The 14448-nt window shown below is 49.5% G+C and overlaps 1 protein-coding gene across 3 annotated transcripts in view; it reads right to left on the reverse strand.

Moving 5' to 3' along the window:
- Nucleotides 1-14448, reverse strand: part of DSCAML1 (DS cell adhesion molecule like 1) — a 172722-nt gene that overhangs the window by 24602 nt on the left and 133672 nt on the right. For all 3 annotated transcript variants that reach the window (XM_028708714.2, XM_077919677.1, XM_077919678.1), the window contains 5 exons: nucleotides 5733-5932; nucleotides 5332-5428; nucleotides 4320-4448; nucleotides 2732-2899; nucleotides 1505-1575 (listed from right to left, as the gene is read on the reverse strand). In XM_028708714.2, coding sequence (XP_028564547.2) covers nucleotides 1505-1575; nucleotides 2732-2899; nucleotides 4320-4448; nucleotides 5332-5428; nucleotides 5733-5932 — 665 coding nt within the window. The remainder of the gene's footprint in view (nucleotides 1-1504; nucleotides 1576-2731; nucleotides 2900-4319; nucleotides 4449-5331; nucleotides 5429-5732; nucleotides 5933-14448) is intronic.

The following is a 14448-nucleotide window of genomic DNA, read 5'->3' on the forward strand; positions in this document are numbered from 1 at the left end:
GTAAAGGTACCCCTGACGGTAAGGTCCAGTCGCGACAACTCTTGAGGTTGCACGCTCATCTCTCTTTATAGGTTGAGGGAGCCAGCGTTTGTCCGCAGACAGCTTCCAGGTCATGTGGCCAGCATGACTAAGCTGCTTCTGGCGAACCAGAGCAGCACACAGAAACACCATTTACCTTCCTGCCAGAGTGGTACCTATTTATCTACTTGCACTTGACATGCTTTTGAACTGCAAGGTGGGCAGGAGCTGGGACTGAGCAACAGGAGCTCACCCCGTGCGCGGGGATTCCAACTGCCAACCTTCCGATCAGCAAGCCCTAGGCTCTGTGGTTTAGACCACAGCGCCACCTGCGTCCCTTTTACAATAGTATCTAGATAAAATAAAAACACTTAAAAAATTAAAGTCAGGTATGATTGGCTAACTATCATGGAGAGTTGAAGGAATAGATGAGTTTTCAGAAGGTGTTTAAAAATTGAAACAGAATCCCTATTGGCAGAATATTTCATAAGACCGGGCTGATGAAGCTAAAGGCTCCATTTCGTCAGAAGATGTTCCAAAACTGGATGATTTGGATTGGAGGTGGAAAAACCCCACACAAAATCCCAAACACAACCAAGTCTGCCGGCCTTAAAAATGCAGAAGACCAGGTCTAAATCGATCTTAACAATATTTCTTTGAAGCATTAACAAATCAATAGGGCTGATTGCAAATTTATGTTACAAAGCTGGAGTGATCCATCTTGTTGAAACAACCTTAAAGCAGAGTGACTTATGCTTCAAGTGAATCTTATTTTTCATTAATCTGTTTTTCATCACTGGAGAGGCGGAAGCAAGCAAGAGATGCTGGGACCCTAAATTTACCGACTGGCTGCTTCATTTTGATTCCTAACTCGCTAATCAATTTTATTTTTCATTATACAGCTTCTGGAAAATAAATCAGAGCCTAAATTTTATCGACCTTTGCCTGAGCATGTTGTAGGCAGGCAACTCAAAGCTTAACATTTCTGTCCTCGCCTTCTCCTCCATCCTTGCCCTGATTCCACATGGGGGGGGGGGAATAAAATCTGTGGAAGAATGAGAATCTGGCAAAGGTGAGATACCTGCCTGGTGGCTTACCTCCACAGCGAGGTTATCCAGGCCAAGCCTGCCATGAAGGCAGAGTGCAGGGCTATGGTCCAAAGAGGCCCTGAGTCCAAATCTCCACTCAGCCATGAGCTCAGCAGGTCACCCTCGCGTAAGCCTTAGTGCTTGGGGGGGACTTTTGCCCCAGTCCTGGCCACAATGCAGACAGAAATGGGGCTGGAGGCTCTTTATGAAACCTTCACATACACCCCTAGCCTGGCTTCCTTTTCATCAGCATAAGCCTAGGAAGATGGCACAGCAGAGAGCCTCCCTTTCTTCTCTGCAACAGGCAATGGGAGTTCAAATAAAGGGAGCATCCTACATATTTACTTGTTACCAAGGTCTCCCTCGAATAAGGAACTAGCATCTGAACATGCACATACCTTCCAAGTGACCTGGATGCTCTGGGATGTCATGGGCTGCAAGGTGACATCCATGGGGGGACCATCTGGAGCTGTGAAAGTAGAGGTGGCGTCACAAAGATGCCTTCTTTTTAACATCAACATGGTTTTACTTATTTATGGTGCTTTGTATTGTTGGTACACCACTTAGAAATTTGGAAGAAGAAAAAACACTAAGCAGCTGAGAAGTACTTTTATTGAGGCACAATGAACTTCAGTGAACTAGAATCTGCTTCATCCACAAAAGCCTCTGCCATAACAAGGCGCCAAAAGAGTCTCTGTTATTGTTTTTCTGCAGGCTTTACTCTGAATGGCTGAGAAGCAGAATGTCCTCCTAAATATTATTTGCACAGGCAACAACTGCCACTGGACGTTTAGGCACTGATGTGTTTGCTTCATGTCACATAATTTGCAAGCATGACCAATGCGCACCAGAAAGTGGTGGGTGGTGTGTACACACCCAAAACCCCCAAAAAGTAGATTGAACATTCCTACATAGAACCCTACTGCTGTAGTCTTGTGGTGCAGCTAAGACTTCTCAGGGTGACATCCTGCCCCAGGATTCTTAATCAGAAAAGCAATGGTGCTAACTCTGTTCAAAAGGAGAATGCCTCCTTTCAGCATAGCCAGGACCATGGTCAGCGTCCCACAGGGCCAGGAAATGTGCTCTCCAAATGCTGATCCTTCTACAGAGCAGGAAGAAGAGTTCTCTGGCTAAAGCAAGAATCCTGCTGAGGTCCAGCTCTGAGGGTCTTCTGGTGGCTCCTTCACTGTGAGAAGTGAGGTTACAGGGAACCAGGCAGAGGGCCTTCTCGGTAGTGCCGCCTGCCCTGTGGAACGCCCTCCCATCAGATGTCAAGGAAATAAACAACTATCTGACTTTTAGAAGACATCTGAAGTCAGCCCTGCTTAGGGAAGTTTTTAACGTTTGATGTTGTATTGTGTTTTTAATATTCTGTTGGGAGCCACCCAGCATGGCTAGGGAAACCCAGCCAAATGGGCGGGGTATAAATAATAAATTGTTGTTGTTGTTGTTGTTAATCTTGGGTTCATCCTCCCTCTTTCCCACCTTTCCCCCATCACCAGGGTCACCGTATTAATTACCTGTTTGAGTTTACATCAAGCTGTGCAGGGTGGGGGGCTAGAGAGTGAGCTGCAAGCTGAAGAGAGGCAGGTTGAGGCCTGCCAAGGAGGCATGAGGGAAAGTACCTGCTTCCTCGGTGCTAATGGTCAGCTCCTTGCTGGGTTCGCTGCGGCCAATCTTGTTGAAGGAGTACATGCGGATGCTGTAAACGGAAGCCGGGTGGAGGTCCACAATGTTGGCTTGGTTAATAGTTGGGGAAATGTTGCGAGTCGATTGCTTAAAATCCCAAGAATCTGGAAGGAAGAGGGAGCTAGTGAGGGACGTGCAGCCCACCATTCACACCCAGATGTATAGCAGAGTTGTATGTGCTGAGCTCCTTGCCTTCCCCTATGACCAGAACTGGCAGTTTGAGGGCGATGCACTGGGAGCGGGGGAGAGGGTGAGACTTGGCAGTGGCCCCTGCTTCTCCTTGTGTTTACATACAAGGAGATCCAAAACTGTGATATGGTAATGGTCAAACGCCTTACAGGTTTGTTGCAAAGGTTAGAACAGGGATGTTGTAGGGGTTTCTTTGAACATTTGAAAGTACTGTACACATTCTTTTTGTTGCTGATGTTATTAATTCTGCTTATTTGAGGTGTCTGATCCACTCACAGCCATGATTTTAAACCCCGATTGTCCTAGATCCAACACAGCTACTCATCCTTACTTTCAACACCCTCCGTGGCCTTGCCACCCACTCATTATTTGCCCCTGATTTCTCCAGCTGCCCCAATGCAGCTGTTGGCAATGGCATTGGGGAGTGGGGGAGGTAGACGCTGGCTATTGTTGTTAAGGAGGGTGTGGTGCCAGAGCAGATTTTCACCACTGCTTATACAGGAACCAGCAGCTTTGGTAAAACAGAGATGCTGCTTTTAAGACACAGGAGCCTGTTTCTGATGGTTCCTGGGCAGCAAGGGCTTGGGTTGCAAGGCCAAGTGGCTGCCTCAGCTGGAGGTATTCTTTGGGAAATAGAAGCTACTTTTCCCAACATGTCACAACAGTTTTGTCAGTACACTTTGCTGGGGATCGCAAGGGAGGAGAGAGCTGCTGTTGCATTCAGGTCCTGCTAGGGGGTTTCCCAGAAGAGGTAAGAACAGGATGCTGGACCAAATGGCACCATTTGGTTTGATCCAATTTATGTTCTATGGCAGACTTTCTCAACCTGTGGATGTTGTTGAACTACAACTCCCATCACCCCTAGCTAGCAAGGCCAGAGCTCAGGGATGATGGAAGTTGTAGTCCAACAACATCTGGGGACCCACAGGTTGAGAACCGCTGTTCTATGGGATGAGAGGGTGGTGGAAATTGCTATGCAGTTTTCCAACAACACTTTTTTATTGTCAACATTATTTAGTTGTCCTCATCTTACGCAGAATCCTACAACACCAATGCAAGGCAAGAAGGCCCCAGTTCAAATTGAACTTTGGTCTCAAGGCAAGCCTCTCTCTCCGAACTTCACCCCTCCCTCCGCAGCACATTACCAAGCCGCTGCTGCTAATAAATGTAACAACAGCATTTCTTGCAAATATGACTGAGATGAGGTTTGCGAAGCTTCCTGACGCGCACACAAGTTGTGTGCTAGACTACTTCTTCAAAGCAAAAACAAAGCTCATCATTCAGCGCTTTGCACCCAAGCACACTCATGGCTCTGCAAGAAGCAGAGCAGCTTACCAGACTTGTTCTTGTACTCAATATCAAAGCCGGTGATGATACTGTTGCCGTCGAACCTCTGCGTCCAGCGCAAATTCATGCTTCGAGCCTTCACCTCCCGGATCTCCAACTCGGGAGGGTCTGGTGGCTCTGCAAGGGGGGAAACATGGGGTCAGAAAGAGAAATACAACCCATTTGGTCACCCAATCCCAGAACAGTTCTGCCTGCTTGCTAGGCTTGCCTGCCCATCCGCCTCCTGAAAAGAAGCAGGGGCTGATCAAGCAATATTAGCCTCCATAGACTAGCACCACGTCCACCACGTTAATTAAGAGGTTCTCTCCGCCCCTTGACTTGTAAGCTACTCATTCACATCTTGCTTTGGGCTGGCTCTGGGTCTACGTAAAAGGCTGGGCACACAAACACATACACACAGAAGCTGTGCTCAAGTTCTTCTTTCCACAGGTCACAGAGGAAAAAGAATGTGAGCAGGAAATTAGAAATTGGTATTCCTTGATGTTTCTCATTCTGTTGAATAGGCAACAGTAGCGCTACAAAACTACTATCAGTAAAGGACTGCAATGGGTGGTTGCAATCTTGATGGCCTGCGCAAAGAAGAACGTGCCATTTTCTCACTGGTGCTCTTCTGAAAGTCTTATTTTTTTTTTATGTACTCTCTCTCTCTCTCCCTCTCACGCGAACGCAGACATACATAGAATAAATTCACACTTCCCAAAACAATATATGTTTTGCAGAACAGATCTCAAACCAAAAAAAATATTGTATATTAATGGACAGCATGCATAAACATGCATAATTAGTGAAAATAACGTACAAAAATGCAGTGTATTAGGGAAAATGACTTGCATCAAAATGCTGATGAATTTTCATGAGGACATTAAAAAATGAATCATAAAGAGATGCAGAAAGTCAAGTCAGGACTGGAAACATGCAAAACTGGAGGCGACAGATTCATCCCTCCCTCCTCCCTCTCACACAAATACCCGCTAGAGTAGCTCCACTGGAAACACAATACCTTGGACGGTGAGCTGAATGAGACCTCTGTCTTCACCATACGAGTTGATTGCATGGCAGGAGAAGAAAACGGAGTCCCCGCGGTCAGCTGGCTTGAGCTGCGGACAAGACACCCTCTCTCAGAACGAGCCCCTGTCTGTCCAGGGCAGGCCTGAAAAGGCTGCAATCTCCTTCCCGTGCCCCAACTCATAGGTACACTTGTCCTCCCTTTTCCTTCCAACTGGATCAGAAAGGAACTCTTTCACATTGGCCAGGCAATGGCAGCACCTTGCATAGGACCGGAGGTGGCGGGATGCTCACAGCAGCCACTCCCAGTTTGCCATGGGAATCAGCCAGGATCATCAGGCCCTACAGGCAATGACAAGATACCCAACACGACCCACCCCACAACCCATTGCTCACTTTAAGTGTGGAGATGACCTCGTCGCCATTGTCCTTGGTGGCGATGGCATATCGGACGTTGCGATCTGGGTCGATGACGGTGTCCCCTTTCTCCCAGCGGATGATGATGGGCCGCTCTCCGCGGGCCGTGCAGTTCAGCTCTTTGGCCTGCCCCTTGATGGCGATGGTGGTGTTGGGGTGAGAGGTGATCATGGCAGGGACTGTGAGAAGAGGAAGAAACAGAAGACCAGGGCACTGGTGTCGTGTTGTACAACTAGAGAGGGGCTTGGGGAAGGTGGAGCAAAGGGGTGTTCTGTCAAGGTGGGGGGAGCCAGGGGAGGAAGGCAAAATCCAGTTCCAACAAACCAGGAAAGAAGGATTGATCCCAGATTGGTCTGCTAACCAGCAAGACTAGCTTTGTCCAGAACTGCTCTCCAGGGTTTTAGGCAGACCAGAAACCCATTGACTATACTCAGCTGCTCCACACCCACAACCCGTAGTCTGGCTCAACATCTAGCATCACCACCACACTCCCAGCATGCTCCAAGCTTTTCTAAAAAAGAAAAGGTTAAGTCCAGTCAAAGGTGACTATGGGGTTGCGGCGCTCATCTCGCTTGCAAGCCGAGGGAGCCAGTGTTTATCCACAGACAGCTTCCCGGGTTATGTGGGCAGCATGACTAAACCGCTTCTGGTGCAGCAGAACGCACAGAAACACCAATTACCTTCCCACCACAGCGGGACCTATTTATCTACTTACACTGGTGTGTTTTCGATCTGCTAGGTTGGCAGGAGCTGGGACAGAGCAATGGGAGCTCACCCCATCACATGGATTCGAACCACCAACCTTCTGATCAGCAAGCCCAGGAGCAGGGGTTGGCAAAGTTTTTGTGGCTTGGGCCGGTTCATGGTCCCGCAGAAGCCGTGGTGGGTCCCAGTGTGTGTGTGCGCATACATGCGCAAACGCCATTTCCTGCAGCCAATGGGAAGCTGGCCAGTGTCGCGGAAAGCAGTCCCCGCTCTGATCCGTGCCGGGTTACCACGGCGCACAGGAGCCGACCGAGCGGGTGGCAGGGGACCATGGACCGGTTAAATGACCCCCATGGGCTGCTTGTGGCCCATGGGCCTTAGGTTGCCGACCCCTGCCCAAGAGGCTCAGTGGCTTAGACCACAGCGCTACCCACATCCAAGCTTTACCCTCTGCTATGTCACCATTCTGCTTCCACAGGCTAGCCAAGGCAAGACTGGGGAGACACTCAGGCCCTATCATGGCCCAAGGTGGGGGGGGGGGAGTCCTGGGGCAAGAGCCCAGCAAACAAATGGGGAGGGGCCGGACTCTCCCTCCACCCCCACTCCCAGCATAAGCATTAACTGCATCCTATGTGTTGGAAGCATAAGGAAAAGGAGGGGACATTTTACCATATGTGGTGGGATTGCAATGAAATTTTAAAAATTTGGGAAATGATATACAATGAATTGAAGAAAATGTTCCATCTAACATTTGTTAAGAAACCTGAAGCATTTCTGTTAGGGATTGTAGGAAAAGACCTGCCAAGGAAGTTGAAAAATATCTTCATGTATGCGAGAACGGCGGCGAGAGTTTTAATAACACAAGGATGGAAGAACGAGGAAACCCCGACTAAAGAACTATGGCAAGAGAAACTGATGGACTATGCAGAACTGGCAAAATTGACACATAAACTACGGGACGAGGATAACTCTGACTTTAAAGACGAATGGGAACCTTTTACAAAGTATTTAAAGAAGAAATAGAGTGAACTGGACTCCTTGGCAGGCTTTGAATAAACATCCACAAACTTTTTATTGATAATAACCAGTCAGATAAATTAAGGATTTATAACATGAAGAGAATAGCATCTATAGAGAAACCAGAGATTGGAACTGAGGGAAGTCGGGGGAGGGGAGGGGAGGGTGGGTTGGGGGGAGGGGGGAAATGGGGGGGAAATCAGGGATGATATGTTGTAAGCTAATATGTTTTGTTTAAATTCCCAATAAAAATATTTAAAAAGAAAAAGCATGAACTGCATCCATTTGGCTGAGCACAGGGACCTGGGAGTCTCTGCAGATGCCTTTGGATATGCACAAGTAAACAACTAAGACTTCTTTCTAATTCCCAGTTGGGGGGGCGTGCTACACGTAGGGGGGTTCCTGCTCCTCCGTCTCCATGATACAATATCACCAGCTTTGTCAAGCGCCTCCCCAACAACCAGAGACTTTCAGTGCTGAACACTGCAGCCAGAAGTGGAGACGTTGCCTGGCATTATACAACTAGGGATCATAAAATAATGAAGCAGATAAATTTTATAATGCATAGTATTACACCCAGATATACAATAAAATGTGAAAGACAAATAACCAGGCGCAAGTTATAATGAAGAAAAAGCCGCAGCCAGAGACAGGCGAGTATGAATTATTGACTAAGGTTTTACACTCTCAAGGATGTGCCCTGGAATATTTTTCCATCAGAGATTTGCATAATTCACTCAGAGGAACCCGGCCAGAATACAGAGGGAGATTTTCACAGCAACAAGCCAGCCTGACTTTGCATTGCAGATGCTGGAGATTTAATGTGCAGGGCCATGATTTAAATAAAAGCCAAAGGAGGGACGCTTCCAAATCTGTTCCACCCCCTCCAACACCTGATAAGCAAGGAGGAGGATGACGAAGATGCTGGGGTGTTGGGGAGGGGAGGAAAGGAGCAGGAATCAAGCAGCCCCTAAAGAATCATAGAACTGAAGAGTTGGAAGGGAGCCTGAGGATCATCTAGTCCAGTGCAGGAATAGGCAGCTGTCCCTTACAGGGGTCGAACCTGCAACCTTGGCAATGCTAACTCTGGCATCTGCTGCGCCCCCTCCTCTGTCATTCTGATCAAGCAGGGCTACAGGACAGAGCAGGTCCCACCAGTGCCTGGGACGCGTACCCTCACTGGGGGTGGAGCGCGGAGGCGAACAGAGCCCACTGCACCAGGCTAGCCCTGGCTACCCAAGCACCACCAGCCACAAGCGTGACACCGCCCGGGGCTGATATTGCTTTAGTGGTGAGGACTAGCCTGGGGCAGCAGGCTCCACTCGCCCGTGCCCCACCATGGAAACATTGCAAAGCCACTTAAAGGAGTGTTTAAGGCCAGAGCTCAGGGATGATGGGAGTTGTAGTCCAACAACATCTGGGGACCCGCAGGTTGAAAACCGCTGCCGTAGGAGATGCACCCAGCAGGACCAAATCCCCCCGCCCTCTTTTGCCCACCAGCTGACGTCACCCAGTTTGGGGCAAATAGCCTCCAGACCAAGACTGGCCACAGGTGGCTCCCCACCCTTGGTGCAGACATTTCTGAGCTAGGTGGCACTATGGTCTGACTCAGCAGAAGGAAGCACCTTATGCTCTTCTTCTTCTTCCACAGGGGTCACCACCACCTGTGCAGGAGCAGAAAGGAGAGGTGGTCCTCTCTAGCCCAGCTTGCCTCCCTCCAGAATCCTTTCCCTGCTGCCAAGGAGCTGCTCCTTGCAGCCGGCACGTCAACAAGCACACCCGCTCTTGGAAAGGTTCTGCTGAGAAGCAGCGTTCCTGGCAGGCCTCCTGGAGTAACGAGCCTTTAATGACCCTCCTGCTCCAGTTAATCAAGACGGAGCTCGGCTGGACGCCACACGCTGGCGGGCAACCCAATCGATGCCGGGGTTCCCAGGCGCACCCACCTAGATGCTGCCTGCCAGCTACAGAAACTTTCTGCCCAAGAGGAAAGGAGAGTTCAAAGAGAGGTGGCTGCAGCCCAAGAGCAGAGAGAGCCTCCGCAAGTGCAGCTTTCCATTTGCTTCATTTTAAAAGAGTTGCAATGGATTGCTGTAACGGCATGGTGTCAGATAGACAGCGCAGTGTAGTAGTTCAGAGTGCTAGACTTGGGGGTGAATTTGTCCCCTAAGACAATCCTTCCTCAAAGGGATTGTGATAGTGAAATGAATAGATGGGAGAACAATGTACTCTGCCTTGAGCTGCTCTGAAGAAAGGTGGGGTATAAACTGACAAATAAACCAAGTATTGCTGCTCTTGACATTTAATTTCCATGGGTGTTAGTACAGTGGTACCTCTGGATACGAACAGGATCCATTCCGGAGCCCCGTTCGCATCCTGAAGCGAACACAACCCGCGTCCGCGCTCCGTTACTTCCGGGTCGCCGTGGAGCGTAACACGAAAATGCTCACCCTGAAGCTACTTCAACCCGAGGTATGACTGTACAGTGGTACCTCGGGTTACATACGCTTCAGGTTACATACACTTCAGGTTACAGACTCCACTAACCCAGAAATAGTGCTTCAGGTTAAGAACTTTGCTTCAGGACGAGAACAGAAACTGTGCTCCGGCGACGCGGCAGCAGCAGGAGGCCCCATTAGTTAAAGTGGTGCTTCAGGTTAAGAACAGTTTCAGGTTAAGAACAGACCTCCGGAACAAATTAGGTACTTAACCCGAGGTACCACTGTATAGCTAATGTTGTGAGCTGGGTGGGCTATGCCCCCCAAAAGGCGGCAAGTGATCACGAAATCAATGAATACGTCCCAGGCTAGCCTCCTGCCCTCCTCCTCAGTGGCCTGACCTGCAAAGAGGCACAGTGGAGATCCAAGGAGAATGGAAAGCCAGGCCAAAGTCTGCTGCTGTGGTGGGTGCGGGGGGTGAGGCCCACAGCCCCACTTCTTTCCTGCCTGCTTTGGGGAGGGCTGCATCCATCGGCTCCCTGCTGCCCACCCCCTCGGCTCGTGCAGCATCAGCATCAGGGGGGCTTCCTCTGCCCACAAGGCCGCTTCAGCCCTTCCAGTGCCTGGAGCATCACAGATGGAGCTGCCCTGATGCTTCTCCATGTACTTGCAGTTACCCACTAGGCACCACAGCCACGCACGAATGCCCCCATTGTGACTTTTGCTCCTGGCTCTTGCTTTGCCGAAGAGCACTGGGCTGGGGAGCCGAGCACACAGCCAAGCAGGCTCAGGGAGCAGAGATTTAAAAATGCACGGCATACACAAACAGTGCCATAATATATGGTAATGACAATCCGCAAAGGCAACACACACTGTTCTAATGGGGCACAAGAGGGTTTAATGAGCTACGGCTCCTCTGCTTTCCCTAGCAATGGAATTCAATTAGCAGCCGGGGAAAGCTTGGCTTGCAGGCGACTCCCGTTTGTGACGTGTGGACACCGCGGAGGGCGTATCGGGGAGCTGCATGGACTCCCAGCCTCAGAAACTCCCCACACAAAACTGGGCCTGCAGAGGGAGATGCTGCATGCAGCCGCAGACTGTGCAGAGGAGCCAGAAGGGGTGGGTTGGGGAGGAAGCCTCTCGCAATGGGGAAAAGCCACCAGCTGGTTTATGAGAACAGAAACAAGCAGCAGCCTCTGGGTGTCACAAGGAACACAAGGGGAAATAAAAATGGCTCTGCGAAAGTCACAAGGTGGGAAATGGAGGGATTCCTTTGGGACTGATGGGCAGAGGAGAATGCTCCTGACAGGTGCCTGGAGAATGTCCTCTGGACGGTGGGCAGCCTCCATACAGCTATTGCTTTGGGGCCACCGCCACCCTGGACCACAGACCTGGGTGACTTGGAGGCACCAAATGGTTTCAGTTTCCCCACACTTTTAATAGGATGATTCATTTCACTTTTACTCTGCCTCCTTGTTCTTTTAGGTAAAGGTAAAGGTACCCCTGCCCGTACGGGCCAGTCTTTACAGACTCTGGGGTTGTGTGCCCATCTCACTCTAGAGGCCGGGGGCCAGCGCTGTCCGGAGACACTTCCGGGTCACGTGGCCAGCGTGACAAAGCTGCATCTGGCGAGCCAGCGCAGCACACGGAAACGCTGTTTACCTTCCCGCCAGTAAGTGGTCCCTATTTATCTACTTGCACCCGGGGGTGCTTTCGAACTGCTAGGTTGGCAGGCGCTTGGACCGAGCAGCGGGAGCGCACCCCGCCGCGGGGATTCGAACCGCCGACCTTTCGATCGGCAAGCCCTAGGCGCTGAGGCTTTTACCCACAGCGCCACCCGCGTCCCTCCTTGTTCTTTTACTGATGAGTAATTACTCCTTTGCTCCTGCTTTGATGATGTTTGCTGGGGATTTTAAAATCAAAATGTTAACAAACAATTTTTGGTTAGCTGGCTTCCACAGCTGGAGTGGCTAACTGCAGGTTGCATGTGGTCCCCTAGCAGGTTCTTTGTGGTTCTTTAAATCTTTACTGCTTCTATGGGTAACCTGCAGTGATGCCATGAAGACAAAACAAGTTTTGTGGCCATGAAGACAAAACAAGTTTAATGTCTCCCATTTTGGTTTTTTATTTATCAAAAATATCTATCATCTATCTATCTATCTATCTATCTATCTATCTATCTATCTATCTATCTCTGACTGATCTCATAGGTCTCCACTGCAATATTGTGATGCCAACAGGATTTTGTGCCCACCCACACCAGCACCTCCAAATCACATTTTATTTATTTAAATATATATTACTCACTAGTGCAAGAGGTACTTTCATTGCAATACCACAATACTACTTTTTTCTTGTCCCCCAGAACTCTCCCAAACCTGCCTCCCCCTTTTAAAAGTCGCCATTCCTGCTGGCCCTCTGCTCTGATTCTGTTATATCAAAATGTGTTTTTACCCCTTTTATAAATAAGTAGCCACACTCACTTTTACCATTTTGGGCAAGTGGCCCTGGGAAGGTTGATCATGGATCAATGTTGCCCTCAGCCTGAAAGAGGCTAGCTGCCCATTGTACAATGTCTGCATTTTGCCTTTTCTCTGGGTAGCATCCAGGTAGAGCTTTAGAAAATGGCAAGATGTAAATATTCTAAATTTTGTTAAGAAAAAAGGCAGAAAGGGAAAAGGTCAACAGAAGCAACTTAACCCACAGCACATGGAACCGCCAGGAGCATGAACAACTCTGGCATTCCTGCCCCCCGCCAGGCTTGTAACGGCAAGAGAGTCACTGCCTGCTGAGAAGAATGAGATGTGATTTAAGGAGCAGGCAAGAGCTGGCATGGATTGGGCAGGGTCCAGGACGTTGGGGCTGGAAACCAATTCTACTTGCCCCCCCCCCCATCTTGATTTGGATGGATGGAGGCATGAAGAGGACAAAGCCACCCTTCATCCCTCCTGGTCTTGAGAAATTCTGAGGCTCCAGATCGATGCCCACAGTGCCCCCTCAGCACTGCCAGAGGAGGAGAGAGGAGCATGGCAAGCAGCCAGCCAGCTGCCCTCCTGTGTGGGCAGACATACCTGGAGGGGGCAGGCCAGCCTTTTGCAGAAACCTCTCTCCCCGCTTGGATCTGCCTGAGGGCCACAGCCACTCCCCCTTGGAGCCAGGCCTCACAACAGTTCAACACTTCAAGTGGTCCGAAGCAGCAGCCTCCCTTGGGAAAGACGCCTGGCCTTGTCTCTTCAGTGGATGTCCCCCCCTCCCAAACCCAAATGGCTTGGTAAGCAGACGGTAGCATGATGGGTTGGCTCCGGTCTTTTAACAGTGGAGCAGCAAAGGGGACCACATATCAGCCACTACTTTGGGTGGGGTGCTTACGATGCTCCCAAATAACTGACTCATCTGCAATCCGCACACATAACTGCTTTCAGCCTGACTGGTGCAGAGGAGCTCACTATAGAGTACATCCACCACAGCCGTCTCTTCTTCCCTGGCCAGACATGCTGCCCCAAACATCAAGTTCCAAATGGCACAGCTATAGCTCCTTTCCTTCCCTATAGGACGCCTTAAGGTCTACCACTCACGTTACACTTTGAATTTGTAAGATCTCCAGTAGTTCTACCAGCAGCAGCAGCTGCCGCCAAAGACAGAGAGAGAGACTGTGTGACAGACAGCTGTCTCTGAGTTAGTGACTTGCACGAGGAGGGCAAGCAAGACACTGCCCAGACAACAAAGCAGGAATGCCTTTGGGCACCGAGGAAATTGAGAAGGTTGGCCTTGGTGCTGCTGAACATCCCACATAACACTGGTCTTGAAAGAACTACATTGGCTCCCAGTACGTTTCCGAGCACAATTCAAAGTGTTGGTGCTGCTGACCTTTAAAGCCCTAAACGGTTCTGACCGGACACTGAGGTCCAGCACTGAGGGCCTTCTGGTGGTTCCCTCACTGCAAGAAGCGAAGCTACAGGGAACCAGGCAGGGCGCCTTCTCAGTAGTGGCACCTGCCCTGTGGAACACCCTCCCACCAGATGTCAAAGGAAAAAACAACTACAGTGGTACCTCGGGTTAAGTACTTAATTCGTTCTGGAGGTCCGTTCTTAACCTGAAACTGTTCTTAACCTGAGGAACCACTTTAGCTAATGGGGCCTCCTGCTCCTGCCACTGCGCTGCCGGAGCACGATTTCTGTTCTCATCCTGAAGCAAAGTTCTTAACCCAAGGTACTATTTCTGGGTTAGTGGAGTCTGTAATCTGAAGCGTATGTAACCTGAAGCATATGTAACCCGAGGTACAACTGTATCAGACTTTTAGAAGACATCTGAAGGCTTTAGAGAAGCTTTTAATGTTTAATAGACTATTGTATTTTAATATTCTGTTGGAAGCCGCCCAGAGTGGCTGAGGAAACCCAGTCAGATGGGTGGGGTATAAATTATTATTATTATTATTATTATTATTATTATTATTATTATTATTATTATTCCCTAGACTATGGTCAACTATTACAGTAGGGAGCTGCACATGTTAATGGACAGAGGGATGAACACCCAGA

This window comes from Podarcis muralis, chromosome 15 (genome assembly GCF_964188315.1).
Source record: "Podarcis muralis chromosome 15, rPodMur119.hap1.1, whole genome shotgun sequence".
NCBI classification, from domain to species: Eukaryota; Metazoa; Chordata; class Lepidosauria; order Squamata; family Lacertidae; genus Podarcis; species Podarcis muralis.